General features: G+C 48.0%; 1 protein-coding gene across 1 annotated transcript in view; it reads right to left on the bottom strand.

Annotated features, from left to right (window-relative positions):
- The window catches only part of LOC147703663 (putative DBH-like monooxygenase protein 2), a 301,023-nt gene extending 297,971 nt beyond the window's left edge, over positions 1–3,052 (bottom strand). Inside the window, exon 1 of the mRNA XM_086932002.1 lies at positions 2,770–3,052. Coding sequence (XP_086788128.1) covers positions 2,770–3,036 — 267 coding nt within the window. The 5' untranslated portion in view covers positions 3,037–3,052. The remainder of the gene's footprint in view (positions 1–2,769) is intronic.
- Between the last annotated feature and the right edge of the window lie 12,430 nt (positions 3,053–15,482).

Genomic DNA, 15,482 nt, shown 5'->3' with positions numbered 1-15,482 from the left:
AAGACCAAATGCATAGTCGCATAGCGTCCACCCATTGGAGATTAAGTTAAATCACCAAGGAAATATTGTGCAGAGGGACACTGCACTTTTGCCTTAGCAGCAATTTGTGGAGGAAGCTTATCTGTAAGTGAGACTCTGTTACGCGTTAATATAGACATGTCAGGCATTTTTTTAATTGTGCATGTTCACTCTTAGTACTTCTGTTAGTATTACTGACATACGGCAGATGCTAATTGTTTTGCAAGTCAATGGTACTCATTATGTCAACCTCTGAAGGATGAAAGGCTGAGTGGTACAAGGATTTTAACCTGCAGCTACGGCACTGGAGTAGATACATTATCCAGCTCAGCTATCATTACAGGTCTTTGTGTCATAAGCTTGTTTGATAAAAAATGTTTTATAAAACTATAAGTGGAGTTTTATGCAACAGTTGCTCTGGCAAATATTGACCTTTATAGTGCTAAATATATCTACTTTCTATGTATTGCATTATGAACCTCTTCACAGCAACAGAAAATAAACGTATCTTAACATTTTTCTTCTAATGTCAAATGTATTATTTACTTTCAAAGGCAAACTTGTTCTCCATTAGTGTCTGAGTTCTCACTGTATTATCTTTTCACAATCCTTTGTGAGCGTAAATGAGAGGTTTTATGCTGTACACAGAGGGTGCAGGGCATCCCTGATGTGTTTTTTGTCATTCATCCCCCTTGCATATGGTTATCATGCAGGAAGACTGATCAGGTCGAGAGTGGGGCGCAGGAGGCACACCAAAGCAATGCAAAATAAACAAAACTTCTGCAAGCTCTTAGGGACTGAAGAGGGGAGAAGCAATACTTCACGCAAGGCTGACCTCCAGCCTCGCAGTCCAGCACAGCCCATAGAGCCCCTTCAGCCAATGGTTGTTGAGCCCCTGACGTCCACCCCCTCTGCTTTTACTTTTAGCACACCTATTTCTACTTCTGTTGTCTCCCTCATCAGGTGTTCCCATCCATCTACCCCTCTTTATCATCCCTCCTGCCTATCGATCTTAACTATTATCCCATCTATTTTGCCCTCTGTATCTTTCTGTCAGTTCTCTTTACGCTCCAACTCTCGCACCTCACTGATCCCTCTACCTCATCGCTGTCTCTACCTCCCTTTTCTGTTTATGCTATTTCTCCTACTATTATATTCTCTTTCCCTCTATGTCCTTTTCGTGCCTCCTAACGTCTCTATTTCTCTTAACCATCCGAGCCAGAGGTCATAGGCTAGCCAGAGAAATTAACCCATGCAAGCAGAGAAATTAACCCATGCAGAAGCAGGGAGGGGAAGGGATTTAAGAAGAGCAGTGCTTTGATGTTCCCTGCTGCAGCAAGAATGCCAGTTGTAAAGAGGCATGTATTTGTGATTAAACGTGTCTTGCTATTAAAGCTATGATTTTGACTACTATGTGCATGTTTTATTTCAATATTTTGCACTATTTCACTAAACATCCACTAAGTTGCCCTCACCATGACTCTCCTACAAAGAGATGAACAGGGTGGTAGAACACTGAATCCTTTGAGAAAAAAAATATATTTCATAAACAGAAATTCCAGATCCACCTGCAATAAGAGACAACTTTATCAATGCTTGTTCACACTTTCTTTAGATACCATTTGGCTGGCGGACACCAAGCAGCTTGAGTTTTTAGCTGATATTGTGTGCCCACATTTCTGCGAATTTAAAGTACAATCCAACACCATTTGACATCAAGAGGATTTCGATTTGCCGAAAATGTAAAATAGATTTTAATTGTTCAAAACAGGGGACCTACAAATATTTCTTGACGGGGTCCAAAAATTATTTTAGTGGCTCTCCCCCTATTAGAGGCATATGATAACAGACAGCAATGCAGAAGGTGGGTAGTTAGTCTGGGAAAAGATCTTTAGAAAAAAATACCCTTTAGGCTCAATTTTTTCATGTTTTACTGCTGATAACAAAGGCAGCAGCGCTCCAATTCTTGAGTGTTTAGTGGGCTAGGAGTAATTTCTGAGTATAGTTAGAAATTCGATGTCGGTGCCTGGCCTCCCTCTTACACGACTAAGCATGTTTTCTAGACAATATCTGGAAAGATTTCTTATAGCTGTTCTTTTTCACCCCCCTCCAACCCCTCAAAAGGCGGGACGGTGAAGGGCTCAATGATGGAGAAGGACAAGAGGGAGTGAAAATCAAATAAAAGGAGACAACACTGTGGGACATCAAAAAAGACATACTTCTTGAAATAATATTAAAAAAATGAGAACAGCAACAGAGACGGAGAGAAAAAAGATACCTCTACTAATGTGTATATAATTCGAAAAATGCAGAGAGAACTCACAATGAAAAAGATTTCCAAGCAAAGACTTCATAGGGTTGCTGATAAGTAACTGGTTTTGTAAGAAATAGAGTGAGACGTCTGTATTAAAGGCTTGTAAGAATTTCGATTTCACCCTCCCCCAGTAAATTAGTAATATAGATTCCAAAGGAAGTACAAAAGAGAAGACAAAAGAGGTACTAAACGCTGCAATCTGATCCTGCCTGCTGCGCTCCATTTAGTAGACCATGACGGTATAAAGTCCGGGGTGCAGCAGTTGCAGTGCACCGGGCCCTAAGTCCTGAAGGGCCCCTCTGAAACCTGAATATGGTTCAATAAGGTCCCATTTCTTTCCTTGCACTAGGGCCCTTGACACACAGGCTGCGCCACTGGGTAACTCCAGTGCCTCCGTTCTATGATAAACAATCTATCCTCTTGTCCATCTCACCTACCGAGAAGTAGACCGTCTTGTTGGGGTACACCCCGCCCATGACGATGTCGGCTCCGTCCATCCCTCCGTTGGGGCTGAGGCCGAACCCCAGCCACCCCGTGGTCTGCGCGCGCAGCTCGAACACCGCCAGCCTCGCTGAGCGGTCCAGGCCCCAGAGGAGCTCCACTGTCCCGTCCTCGCGCAGGGCCTGGGAGAAACTAAGCTCCAACGGAAGCTGGGGGGTGACCAGGGGCAGGACGCCACAGAGCAGGGCCCAGCCGAGTGCCATCTCTGGGACCCCTTCAAGCGCCACGGACCGCTCTGGAGCAGGGTGAGAGCTTCGCGCGGCTGCACTCAACGTGTAAGTGACGGGAACGATAAACGACAGGAAATATTAGATTGTTATGTGAAATACATGCCGCGGTAAAATATTGTAAAGTAACCACCCCTAACTTCCTCGCCCAAAACAATGAAGGTCTTTCTTAAAGGACTATTATCTGCAAAGCTGGACCCACCCCACTCTCAGAGGTTTCAGTTGCACAAGTGCTGCTCAGCATCCCCTCCCCTGCCACCACACCTTACACATACTACCGCACTGGCATTGTTTCCGTTTCTAGGTTAAATACCTCCTAGCATGTAGTATTACATTCCCTTTTGTAGAAGGACCGATTGTCTAACTGAGGAGTCTTACACTTGTATCTGTTCCAACGTTACCCTATGAGATGTGGCATGTGGGAGCTTCCCAGAGTCAGCCAGTAATAGTGCAGGCTGCATTCTTGTCCACATATGAAGGACAGGGGTGTAGCAGTGCAGGTTTCATCTCACTGCCCCATGTCTGCAAGGTCCACCACCACTTTAAGGACTAATAGAGGCGTTCATTCAGTCCTTGAGTTTGTCCACAGCAGCAGCAAGGAGAACAAACAGCTCCCGATTTAGAGTGGTTCAGATTTACATGCAGGGATACCATTTCCGGCGGGTACCCTTACCCCCAAATCCAGCTATTCTTTTTGTCCGCAGAATGGGGAATAAAAGGAAAATCTGCAATTATTAGTTCCTATTCCACAAGTCGGAATCCCCAATCCTAGGACAAATCCACTTCCATTTATTACCTGCTTTTAGTAGGTGGTAAAAGAGAGCAGGGGGCTGTGAAGGGTGGGGTTCATGAGGTGGGAATGGGAGGGGGCAGGGGAGGTTGGTGCTAGCCAAGTGGGAAACAGTCCGAGCCCTCTTCATGCTGTAAGGGGGGGATGGGGTTCTCTTGCAGTTAATACTTATTTGATGTTGCTAGTTTAATGTTCTGGTTGGTGAAAGCAGGAAAAGTGTGTGAGAAGTTGGCCTGATATGCAGTGCTCACTATTCTAGTGATCACTATGTATCAGTCCAAACAACCCTTATTGATGATTGGTTGTAAGTCAACCTTATAGACCAGCTATCCTAGTAGCATGGACAAGAGCAGTCTTTAGGCTAAACTCTAGAGGGCGTGTTAAGCCAGCTGTTATACCATCACATATACCCCTTGAACACCAAGTGAAAGGACACCACACAAGTTGTTATGAAAATAAACAGATATTTATTTATAACAAACAGCACTGGACTCTTTATGAGGACAGGGCGCTAAGCACAATACAAAACTCTTGAAGAAATACCGAAAGTCGCACAATTTACACAAATGCCCGAGGTGCACGAAAAACCATATACTATGGAAGTGGAATGCGAAATTACTAGCAGGTAAGTACTACTCTCAGAGACTTTAGAAATGCTAGGCCTACAATGCTGAACCCTTAGATTAGAAGCAGGAGGCCTAGGGACGTCGTGTGCAGAGTGGGAACTCTCACGCGTAATGCGGGACAAAGTCTATGGATGCTAGTAAATGCAAAGTTAGTGTTCTCTGGCGAACCCGACTAGGTAGGTCAAAAACGAAAGTGGATCTAGACACTTAGAGAGTGGGTCTACGCTGGAGCACCGTGGTACTCGGTTTACCTAGCCCAGGGGCTGCGGCTGCATAGGGTTCAAGTGTCGTCGGGTTTCTTCGTTGACGAACCAGGAGCCTGAAAGAAGAAGTTGCTGGCAGGCGACCAGTGAAGATGGTTGATGTGATCCAAGCCTGGATCGGTGATGGAGACGACCTGTAAGCAGAGGGGACCAAGTTCTGAATCACTAGCCAGTGATTAGATGGGCACCAGGATGGAACCGGATGAAGTCACCTCGACCAGGTGAATGGGCGACGCTGGGCTCTGCAGTCTCTCGGACCAGGAGGCGTTGTCGGCGACCAGGATGGAGGTGCGAGCTGTCCCACGAAGGTATCTGCTGTCGGCGATGCTGGACCCAGGATTGGGGCAACAACTCTTGGCAAATGCAAGCCCACGCGGTGGACTCAAAATGGTGCTGGAGCTGCTCAGGGTTAGGGCTTCTCAAACCCTAAAGCACTCACTCGAGGATCCCACGGCGGTCGTGCTGGATAAGCGTAGTGCAGTTCTGAAGATGGCCGGTCCCTCGAGGTCTCGTCACACCCACGAATCTCAGCTGGGCTGATGATGCAGGTAGAGGTCAGAGGTGCCAGGGAAGCCGGGTCTCGTCGTGCTGGTCGGTCTGGTTCCGGAGGAAGGACATGCAGCAAACCGCAGGTTACTTAGTTGGTGCCCGCTGATGCAGGGTGACTGCTCCTTAGTCAGAAGGGAGAAATCTTGAGAAGAAGTCTTGAGTTCCTTTCGTAGAAAGTAGTTTCAGGATTCAAAGATGATCTAAGTTGGAAGGGTCCCCGCTCCTACCTTTATTCTAAAGAAAGGGGCTGGTACAGGACTAGGTCCTGCCCATGGGTGGGACCAGGAAGGGGGGTGGTTACACCCCTCTCCCTTGTCCGGACTTTCCCCAGCTCAGGGGCTGCTGTGCCCCTAGAACTGGTTCAAACCGGCAGATGCATAGTGAGCACCGGGGTGCCACTTGCAGTCACCTTCCATTCAGCCCTGCCTACCTGGGATACACAAAACCCTGTCTGGGATGGTGCTAGCACCGCCCCTGACAGGAAACCCTTTGTCCAAGCTCTCCTCGCTGGAAGGACTCCCAGCAGCAGGAGGTCAGACTTGTGTCTGTGGTGGCAGCATCCATTTTGTGATGCTGAGGCTCGAGTTAACTTTAACCGGGGTTCACAGTTACATACATGTCGTGTCCCTCTAGAAGGGTGGAATGCTAACCCCGTCACCAGAATTGGCGAGGGGTTAGTATTCCAATTCGCATGACACCTTACTCGACATGTTTTGATAAAGCGATACCAGAGTTGGCAAATAACCGCGAGGATTATAATGCACTTAAGTGTATATGGTATGCGTTATCATGGAACAGCTATTAGGACTTGGTTCCGCAAGCTGCAAACGGGCTCAGCTCATGTCAGAGCGCCATCTCACATGATTCCAAGCACTCTGCCTTCAGGATTGTTAAGGCCTGCCATAGGAGTGACTGATAGGAATACATGTGTCCATTTTAGGGTTAGATATAGGTATACTATATCTAAAGCAAAGGGTGATTACACCACCTTGCCCCAGCTGTCGTGCAGCCAGTTGTGTCAGATTTAGATGGCCAGCCAGGGGTGGCATAATACATGCTGCAGCCCCTGGTAGGCCCTGGGTACACCTATGCCCTGGGTACAGGGACTGATAAGGTGGCCCAGTACCAATTGGTATATGCACCTAAGGTACATGGAATCCATTTTACAGAGAGAGAGCAGTAGGCATGGGGCCCTGAATAGCAGGGTCCCAGGTCAACTAAGTCGGAAAACCAGCAAAACAACAGGCAAAAAGTTGGGGGTAACCATAGTCAGGTATCCACCTTCCTACATAACCCCCCGCCCCCCCAAACGAAAGGAGATAAGGCTATCCTTGGCCAGGTAAGCCTATATTGCCTGAGTGGCCATATGAGGTGGTACATGCACTGGCATGGTTAACCCCTGTATCATGGTCCACTAAGCAATCCCTCACCCTAAGGGTATCTGAGGGTCTCCACCATAGGGAATCTCTACCTGTGGTGTGTTTTGGCAAAGTAAAAGGCTGGTGGGGGAATGGAGTACTGTAGTGAGACTCCACTAATGTTGGGCTCAACTTCCTCCAATCACTATCCACCATATGTGCCTTTCTTTCCAGGACTGAGTTGCTGTGAGCTCTCAGGGTCAACCTCTGGCTACCTAAAGCTGGAGGCTGAGTCCCTCTGTTTGGCTTACTGGAGGGACAGGTCAGGTTTGGGGGTTTTAGGCCTCAGGTTTGGCTGTGCCCAACAGTGTCCAGCTGTGGGAGGTCCCTAGCTAATTTTAAGGGGGATCCCTCAGGAGTTTGTTTTATTTTCACTGGGCTAGGGTTACTAGCTTCAGTGCCCTTAATCTGCTGATTGGGGAGTTCTTTTGGACAGGGGGCCCTTTGGGGTCCACCACTGGCCTCCCTGACCTCTACAGCCCTGGGCTGACTGAGGCATGGTAGAGAGGGGCAGGTTACCTGCTCCAGACTGGGTCCCACCTTGGAAGGGTCCACTGACATCAGGGGCTCTGCCAGGCTAGGCCTGACTACCTCTGGGGCAGTTCCTTCACAAGGGGTCAGATCAGTTCCCTGAGGAGGCTTATCCTTTCCTAAAGTCTGGTGGGAGGGAGATTTCTCTTCCTCCTCAATGCTCTCTGTCTGAGTGGAGTGATCCCTAGTTTCAGGCTTCACAACACTATTATCTGTCTGAGTTTGAGCTGTGGCCATCACAACTCCACCAACCTTTTTCAGGAAGGGACTCAGTTTGGGTATGGGCTGTGACCATCACAGCCTTGCCAAACTGTTCAGGAAAGGCATCTTTCTGGGATAGGGCTGTGACTGGCACAGCCCTCCTGACCTGTTCAGGGAGGACATCTTGGACTGGGGCTGTGGCTATCACTGCCCCACTAACCTTACCATGGAGGTTTACCATTTTAAAATGGGTTTCTTGCTCTACCTCAGCCCAGGTTGAGATCTCTAAATCATTCCCTAGTAGGCAATCTACAGGCAAGTTTGGTGACACTGCCACTCTCTTGTGGCCAGTGACACCTCCCCAGCTGAGATTGGCCACTGCTATGGGATGATCTCTCTGTACTCCATCAATGTTGGTTACCTGGTATGTGGCTCCAGGTATAAGTTGCCTTGAGGGGACTAGGCTCTCAGTCACCATGGTGATGCTAGCCCCTGTGTCTCTGTAGGCCTCAACTTTTGTACCATTGATGAGGGGCTCCTGCCTGTACCTGCCCAAAGTGTTGGGACAAGTTGTGAAGTTGGCAAACCCCATGCCAGTCTCACAGACAAGAGTATCTAAGTTTGGGGACCTGGTTAGGCCAGAGTCCCCAGGAACTCCCAAAGTAAATGCACCCATATTCTTGGGGGCACTCCCACCACCTGGGGGATTACTACTAGTAGTAACAGGAGGCCGGGAAGTTTTATTTGGGGGTATGTTCTCCTTATTGTTGTTGGCCTTGCTGTTTGCAGGTATGACAATAAGGTTTCTTTTGGGTATTGGGAGAAGTCTGGGACCCACCCTTTTCAGAGGATTTTTGGGGCCCTGTGGTTTGATCAGACGATTTATTCCCACCCTTCTCTTGAGGCTTGGTTGATTCCTTCTTTTGGTCACGCCCCTGGTTCTTAGGCCTAACCCTGGTTCTGACCCATTTGTCTGCTCTCTTACCCAATTCTTGTGGAGAGGTCAGATCAGAGTCTACCAGGTGCTGGTGTAATAACTGGTTCTGACAATTATTTAAGACTTGCTCTCTCATAATAAGATTGTACAATCCTTTGAAATCAGTAACCTTACTTCCCAGTAGCCAGCCTTCAAAAGCCTTAGTGGCACAATCAACAAAGTCAGTCCAATCCTGAGACTGGGTTTTCTGGGTGTCTCTGAACATCAACCTGTACTGTTCAGTTGTTAAGCCAAACCCATCAATCAGTGTATTCTTCAGGACTTGGTAATTGTTAGCATCCTCAGCTCTAGTAGTGAGGAGCTTATCTCTACCTTTGCCTTCAAAGGAGAGCCACAAGATAGCTGCACACTGACTCTGGGGGACACACTGGACAGTGCAGGCCCTCTCCAAAGCAGTCATTCATTTGTGGATGTCATCCCCTTGCTTAAAGGGGGGGCACTATCTTACTCAGGTGTCTAGTGTCTAAACTCCTGTCCTTTTCTCTAGGTAAAATGCTGCCACCAGTGGGGTCTACCCCACTCAATATCTGCTCTCTAGCAAAGGCAAGTCTCTCTTTGGCCAGGGCAAGTTCTTCCCTTTCAATCCTCAGATTGACTTCCCTCATCTTAGCTTCATGCTCTCTTCTCTGAGGGGATGTCATCCCTCTGTGAGAAGAGGTCTGAGAGCCATTGGTTCGAATGGATCTGTTAGAGCCTCTGGATAGAGACCTAACTCGTCCACTCCCAATGTTAAGCCTGCCTGAGAGTGGCCCTGGGGGTCCCCCAAATCCATTCTCATGCCTGCTTAAGTTGGTCCTGGTGAGTCTACTGACTTCTACCTGACCCTTGTCTGCCTCATCCCCTGACAACTCTGGTTCCTCCTCCTCCTCATCACTACCTGTTCCATTGAGGTGGAGGTCAGGGTCCCCAAGGGTTCCCTCTAAGGGGGGCATGCTCCCATCTGGATTAGGAGGGCCTGTGTTAGAAGCCCTCCTGGCATCATAAGTCTCTAAGAGACCAATCAGGAATGGGATGGTAGGGTTAGAACCCTGTTTTAGCTTCCTGGAGGTACACACTTGTCTCATCTCCTGGAAGCTAAGAGCTGCATATCTTGATATGACCTGTGGAGGGTCAACTGTCACAAGGGGGGCCTCTGAGTTCCCTCCTTTGTCTGACATGCTTCTAGTGTGGTGTAAGTGATGCACCTACCTACAGTATTTGTTTGCCTACTGATCCCTTGCTAAGAGTTGTAGTCAGGGTGTGCTAAGCCCTGTTGAACTACAACAGCTGGTTCAGTAGAACTCAGAGTATTCTAAGCTAAGTTATATGTACCTTTGTACTTATGTGATCTTTCAAATGATATTCTTAGGATACGTGTGGTAAAACAACAGCAAGCTCAAATCCCAACCGCTGCTCACCAATGTGAGAAGTTGGCCTGATATGCAGTGCTCACTATTCTAGTGATCACTATGTATCAGTCCAAACAACCCTTATTGATGATTGGTTGTAAGTCAACCTTATAGACCAGCTATCCTAGTAGCATGGACAAGAGCAGTCTTTAGGCTAAACTCTAGAGGGCGTGTTAAGCCAGCTGTTATACCATCACATATACCCCTTGAACACCAAGTGAAAGGACACCACACAAGTTGTTATGAAAATAAACAGATATTTATTTATAACAAACAGCACTGGACTCTTTATGAGGACAGGGCGCTAAGCACAATACAAAACTCTTGAAGAAATACCGAAAGTCGCACAATTTACACAAATGCCCGAGGGGCACGAAAAACCATATACTATGGAAGTGGAATGCGAAATTACTAGCAGGTAAGTACTACTCTCAGAGACTTTAGAAACGCTAGGCCTACAATGCTGAACCCTTAGATTAGAAGCAGGAGGCCTAGGGACGTCTTGTGCAGAGTGGGAACTCTCACGCGTAATGCGGGACAAAGTCTATGGATGCTAGTAAATGCAAGGTTAGTGTTCTCGGGCGAACCCGACTAGGTAGGTCAAAAACGAAAGTGGATCTAGACACTTAGAGAGTGGGTCTACGCTGGAGCACCGTGGTACTCGGTTTACGTAGCCCAGGGGCTGCGGCTGCATAGGGTTCAAGTGTCGTCGGGTTTCTTCGTTGACGAACCAGGAGCCTGAAAGAAGAAGTTGCTGGTAGGCGACCAGTGAAGATGGTTGATGTGATCCAAGCCTGGATCGGTGATGGAGACGACCTGTAAGCAGAGGGGACCAAGTTTTGAATCACTAGCCAGTGATTAGATGGGCACCAGGATGGCACCGGATGAAGTCACCTCGACCAGGTGAGTGGACAACGCTGGGCTCTGCAGTCTCTCGGACCAGGAGGCGTTGTCGGCGACCAGGATGGAGGTGCGAGCTGTCCCGCGAAGGTATCTGCTGTCGGCGATGCTGGACCCAGGATTGGGGCAACAACTCTTGGCAAATGCAAGCCCACGCGGTGGACTCAAAATGGCGTCTGGAGTGGACCAGGAGGGTCCGGGTGCTCCTCTGTTGGAGGGGAGCCAGGGCCAGTCTGGAGCAACCAGACCAGCGATGGAAGTATCGTAGTTCGTCGTCAAGAGGGCTACAAGCCAGCAGGCAAGTGGCCGGACAACGCGGTGAGCAGCAAAGAGCAGAAGGGCCCCACGCAGATCTCGTGGATGCTGGGGGGCTGGACTTCGGTGCTGGAGCTGCTCAGGGTTAGGGCTTCTCAAACCCCAAAGCACTCACTCGAGGATCCCTCGGCGGTCGTGCTGGATAAGCGTAGTGCAGTTCTGAAGATGGCCGGTCCCTCGAGGTCTCGTCACACCCACGAATCTCAGCTGGGCTGATGATGCAGGTAGAGGTCAGAGGTGCCAGGGAAGCTGGGTCTCGTCGTGCTGGTCGGTCTGGTTCCGGAGGAAGGACGTGCAGCAAACCGCAGGTTACTTAGTTGGTGCCCGCTGATGCAGGGTGACTACTCCTTAGTCACAAGGGAGAAATCTTGAGAAGAAGTCTTGAGTTCCTTTCGTAGAAAGTAGTTTCAGGATTCAAAGATGATCTAAGTTGGAAGGGTCCCCGCTCCTACCTTTATTCTAAAGAAAGGGGCTGGTACGGGACTAGGTCCTGCCCATGGGTGGGACCAGGAAGGGGGGTGGTTACACCCCTCTCCCATGCCGGACTTTCCCCAGCTCAGAGGCTGGTGTGCCCCTGGAACTGGTTCAAGCCGGCCTATGCATAGTGAGCACCGGGGTGCCACTTGCAGTCACCTTCCTATTCAGCCCTGCCTACCTAGGATACACAAAACCCTGTCTGGGATGGTGCTAGCACCGCCCCTGACAGGAAACCCTTTGTCCAAGCTCTCCTCGCAGGAAGGACTCCCAGCAGCAGGAGGTCAGACTTGTGTCTGTGGTGGCAGCATCCATTTTGTGCTGCTGAGGCTCGAGTTAACTTTAACCGGGTTTCACAGTTACATACATGTCGTGTCCCTCTAGAAGGGTGGAATGCTAACCCCGTCGCCAGAATTGGCGAGGGGTTAGTATTCCAATTCGTATGACACCTTACTCGACATGTTTTGATAAAGCGATACCAGAGTTGGCAAATAACCGCGAGGATTATAATGCACTTAAGAGAATATGGTATGCGTTATCATGGAACAGCTGTTAGGACTTGGTTCCGCAAGCTGCAAACGGGCTCAGCTCCTGCCAGAGCACCATCTCACATGATTCCAAGCACTCTGCCTTCAGGATTGTTAAGGCCTGCCATAGGAGTGACTGATAGGAATACATGTGTCCATTTTAGGGTTAGATATAGGTATACTATATCTAAAGCAAAGGGTGATTACACCACCTTGCCCCAGCTGTCGTGCAGCCAGTTGTGTCAGATTTAGATGGCCAGTCAGGGGTGGCATAATACATGCTGCAGCCCCTGGTAGGCCCTGGGTACACCTATGCCCTGGGTACAGGGACTGATAAGGTGGCCCAGTACCAATTGGTATATGCACCTAAGGTACATGGAATCCATTTTACAGAGAGAGCAGTAGGCCTGGGGCCCTGAATAGCAGGGTCCCAGGTCAAGTAAGTCGGAAAACCAGCAAAACACCAGGCAAAAAGTTGGGGGTAACCATAGTCAGGTATCCACCTTCCTACAGGGTGTTCTCACACCAGAGAAATACATGTGCATTAAAAACAGGCCAGTTGTAACTGGGCCGAGTTTAATCCCACCTGGGATACCGCTCTGCCCTCCTGATAATGGGGGCCTATAGAGTTAATGATGATGGTGATTTGCAGTGATATGGCACCTACTCCTGATGTAATGATTTGAGGTCTTCCCCTTCATGACCCAACTATTCATACATGATTATCCTATTATCTAACCCTGTCAACAACCCCATATCCATCCTCATATTATATGCCATTTACCCATGGCCTAATAATCCATACTGGCCTGCCACATGGTAACCCAGTCGCCCGAAGCAGCTGTGCCCCAGGTTCATCTGCAAGGAAGCCACCTTCATCATCAACCACTTTAATTGCCACTCTTTGCCCCTCTAATTCATGGTCTTAAAGAAAGCTGAATAGATGTACAGGAAACAGACATTCCTCTAGCCCTTTACAACAAGCATGCATGCGTTGTTGACTCCCCCTTACCTCTTGCTAAGGAAAACCCTTGTGATAGGTCTACCCCAGTCTTGAACATCAATTGCTCCTCCTTTGACAGCCAGACTGTCTACCTCTTCCGTCCGTGCTAATAGTGCCATGCTATTCTGACCACTAGACCCTGCTGGAGCTACACTTAAGCAATTCACTACCCTCTCAACCTTGCCCTCAGCTCTTTCTCTACCCCTTCATCAGGTCCAAAACCTTGTCCAGGTCCTAAGATTTTCCACACCTTCCTCAGCCTCACCAGTAATCATTATCTTTCCAATATTCTATTGGTACGCCTTTGACCGTCATCTAAAATTCACCCCTGCGCACCATCACCCTCTTCTTCAAGTGATCCCCAGCATTCCCTCCATCTCAATAACTGATCCATTGTTTTTAGGTAGGTATGACCTAAAGCTAGCCAGAGCTATGTAAACGAAGAGGAAATAGAACCCAGAGAGGGATTATGGGTCATCTCTATTCAGCAAGTGTTTTGTTGGAGTATTAGGCTTGATTTGTTGGAGTGTCAGTCACATTTTGTGTCAATTCACAGGGGTCATCACTCTTCAGCCATTGATATGTTAGTAGTGTATTTCACATTTTTTATCAACCAAAAAGACAGCAATTTAGTGACTAAATTGTATAATGAGTGACAGTGTTTTTACAGTTTGCATCTGAGTCCACCACCTTGAGAAGGCGTGAGTATCAACAGTCTGCAGCCACAGCCATGTCACCTTGTGCACAGGCCCTCCAGGCACCTGTAATGTTTAGTACAGACAAAAGGACACAGCAGCGGTGCCACTCATTTGAAGGGACACTTTCAGCAGCATTTATGGTGCTCCACATTGGGATTGGCAATCCGAGGCACTCTCCAGTGCCGAGCACTACCTAGATTGTATTTGTTTAGTAAGGCGGCTCTACTAATACAAAGCTTTGTAGGATGAGGCCATTCAATGCTCCACTGGAAAAGCTTGGGTTTCGTTGAGCTCATATTCTGCATGTTGCCTCGGTGAAATAATTAGGCCACCCGTTTTTTAGTGCTTATTTTTTATGGACTGCAGTAGTGTTTTCTCTGTGGGATCCAATTTTTTTTTAAATCAGTGCTTATCGGTGTTTATTCAGCTGCCTAACCTTCAAAATAGACAAAACTGTATTTTCCAGTGTTTACAAAACATGTCATTTTTTTGCAGTGACTGTTATAAAGCACATAACTATAGGAGAAATAATGCAAGGTATGTAGTGTCCTCCTATAGGCAGAGTGTCCAATGGACTTTTGTTAGTGTTTTAAGCATAGAAAGTATGTGCATTGCACTCTCACTCACATCTCATTACCCTGTCTCACATCTCATTACCTATCACACTCACCCTGCCAGGAGGAATCTGGTATACAGGACGTTTAATGGATTAACAAACTAAGAATGCTACGTTCAACTGCTTTGATAAACACATTCCTGGACAAAGTTAGGGATCATTCACCTACTTGTTACTGATTATTATGACACTGTAGGGGCGGTCAGCCCTGCTAACAGCTTAATACTTTGTGAAACATTTAAAACTGTGAATTAGTCAAGATGAATATGTTTACACAGAGTGGTCTGTTTTCTCATTTACTATAGGTTTGAATCTAAAACAGGTTAGACTAGAAATAATCCAGAGGATAGGCAGCGTCTGTGTGACGCAACACGGAGGAAGCATATGCGCATAACCAAATTTAGTCTCATTAATTTTGAGTATTATGAAGTTGCAGCCATACCGCGCTGTAATCACCAGGAGAGAAGGAGCCTGCACGTACAGAGTAGGGGAACAAAAGGAAGCATGGAAATCATTGTGGCGAGCCACAGCCTCCATATATGGAGGGTAACAAGAAGCTATTATGCAGCTATCAAGGGCTGACAGCCATCCTGATTGTACTCCTGTCGCTCAAAGCAGTTTACATAGGCAGACGAGGGTTCCAACAAGATTCCCAGGTAGGTGGGCATCTCCTAGGAAACCCACAAGTATCAGCAGAAGCTGAACCAGTGAGAGTACTAGCACTGCCAAGCCCACTTCATATTGATGCAGGTCAATAAGCTAGAGCGCAGCTTCAACAAGACAAATCACTACAGCTTCATGCTGTAAAACTTGCTGCTATGAAATGGCCTCACTACCGCGACTATTGCTCAAAATCTGTGCACGATCTTCTCCCTCTATCATCAACTAGACCCGGAAGTGCCGGCGGCTGCGGCCCTGGTAGACGCCGCAAAGGCATTTGACTCCGTGGAGTGGAGGTGCATGTTCGTCACCTTGCGCAAAATGGGGTTCCCGGAACCCTTCCTGAAATGGATTTCCCTATTATACACAACATCAAAAGCACGAGTACGCATTAATGGCCTAACGCCCGATCCTATTTTAATTACTAGAGGCACAAGGCAGGGGTGCCCTCTATCACCCATGCTCT

This window comes from Lissotriton vulgaris, chromosome 7 (genome assembly GCF_964263255.1).
Source record: "Lissotriton vulgaris chromosome 7, aLisVul1.2, whole genome shotgun sequence".
NCBI lineage: Eukaryota > Metazoa > Chordata > Amphibia > Caudata > Salamandridae > Lissotriton > Lissotriton vulgaris.
This window is presented reverse-complemented; position numbering and strand designations above follow the sequence as displayed.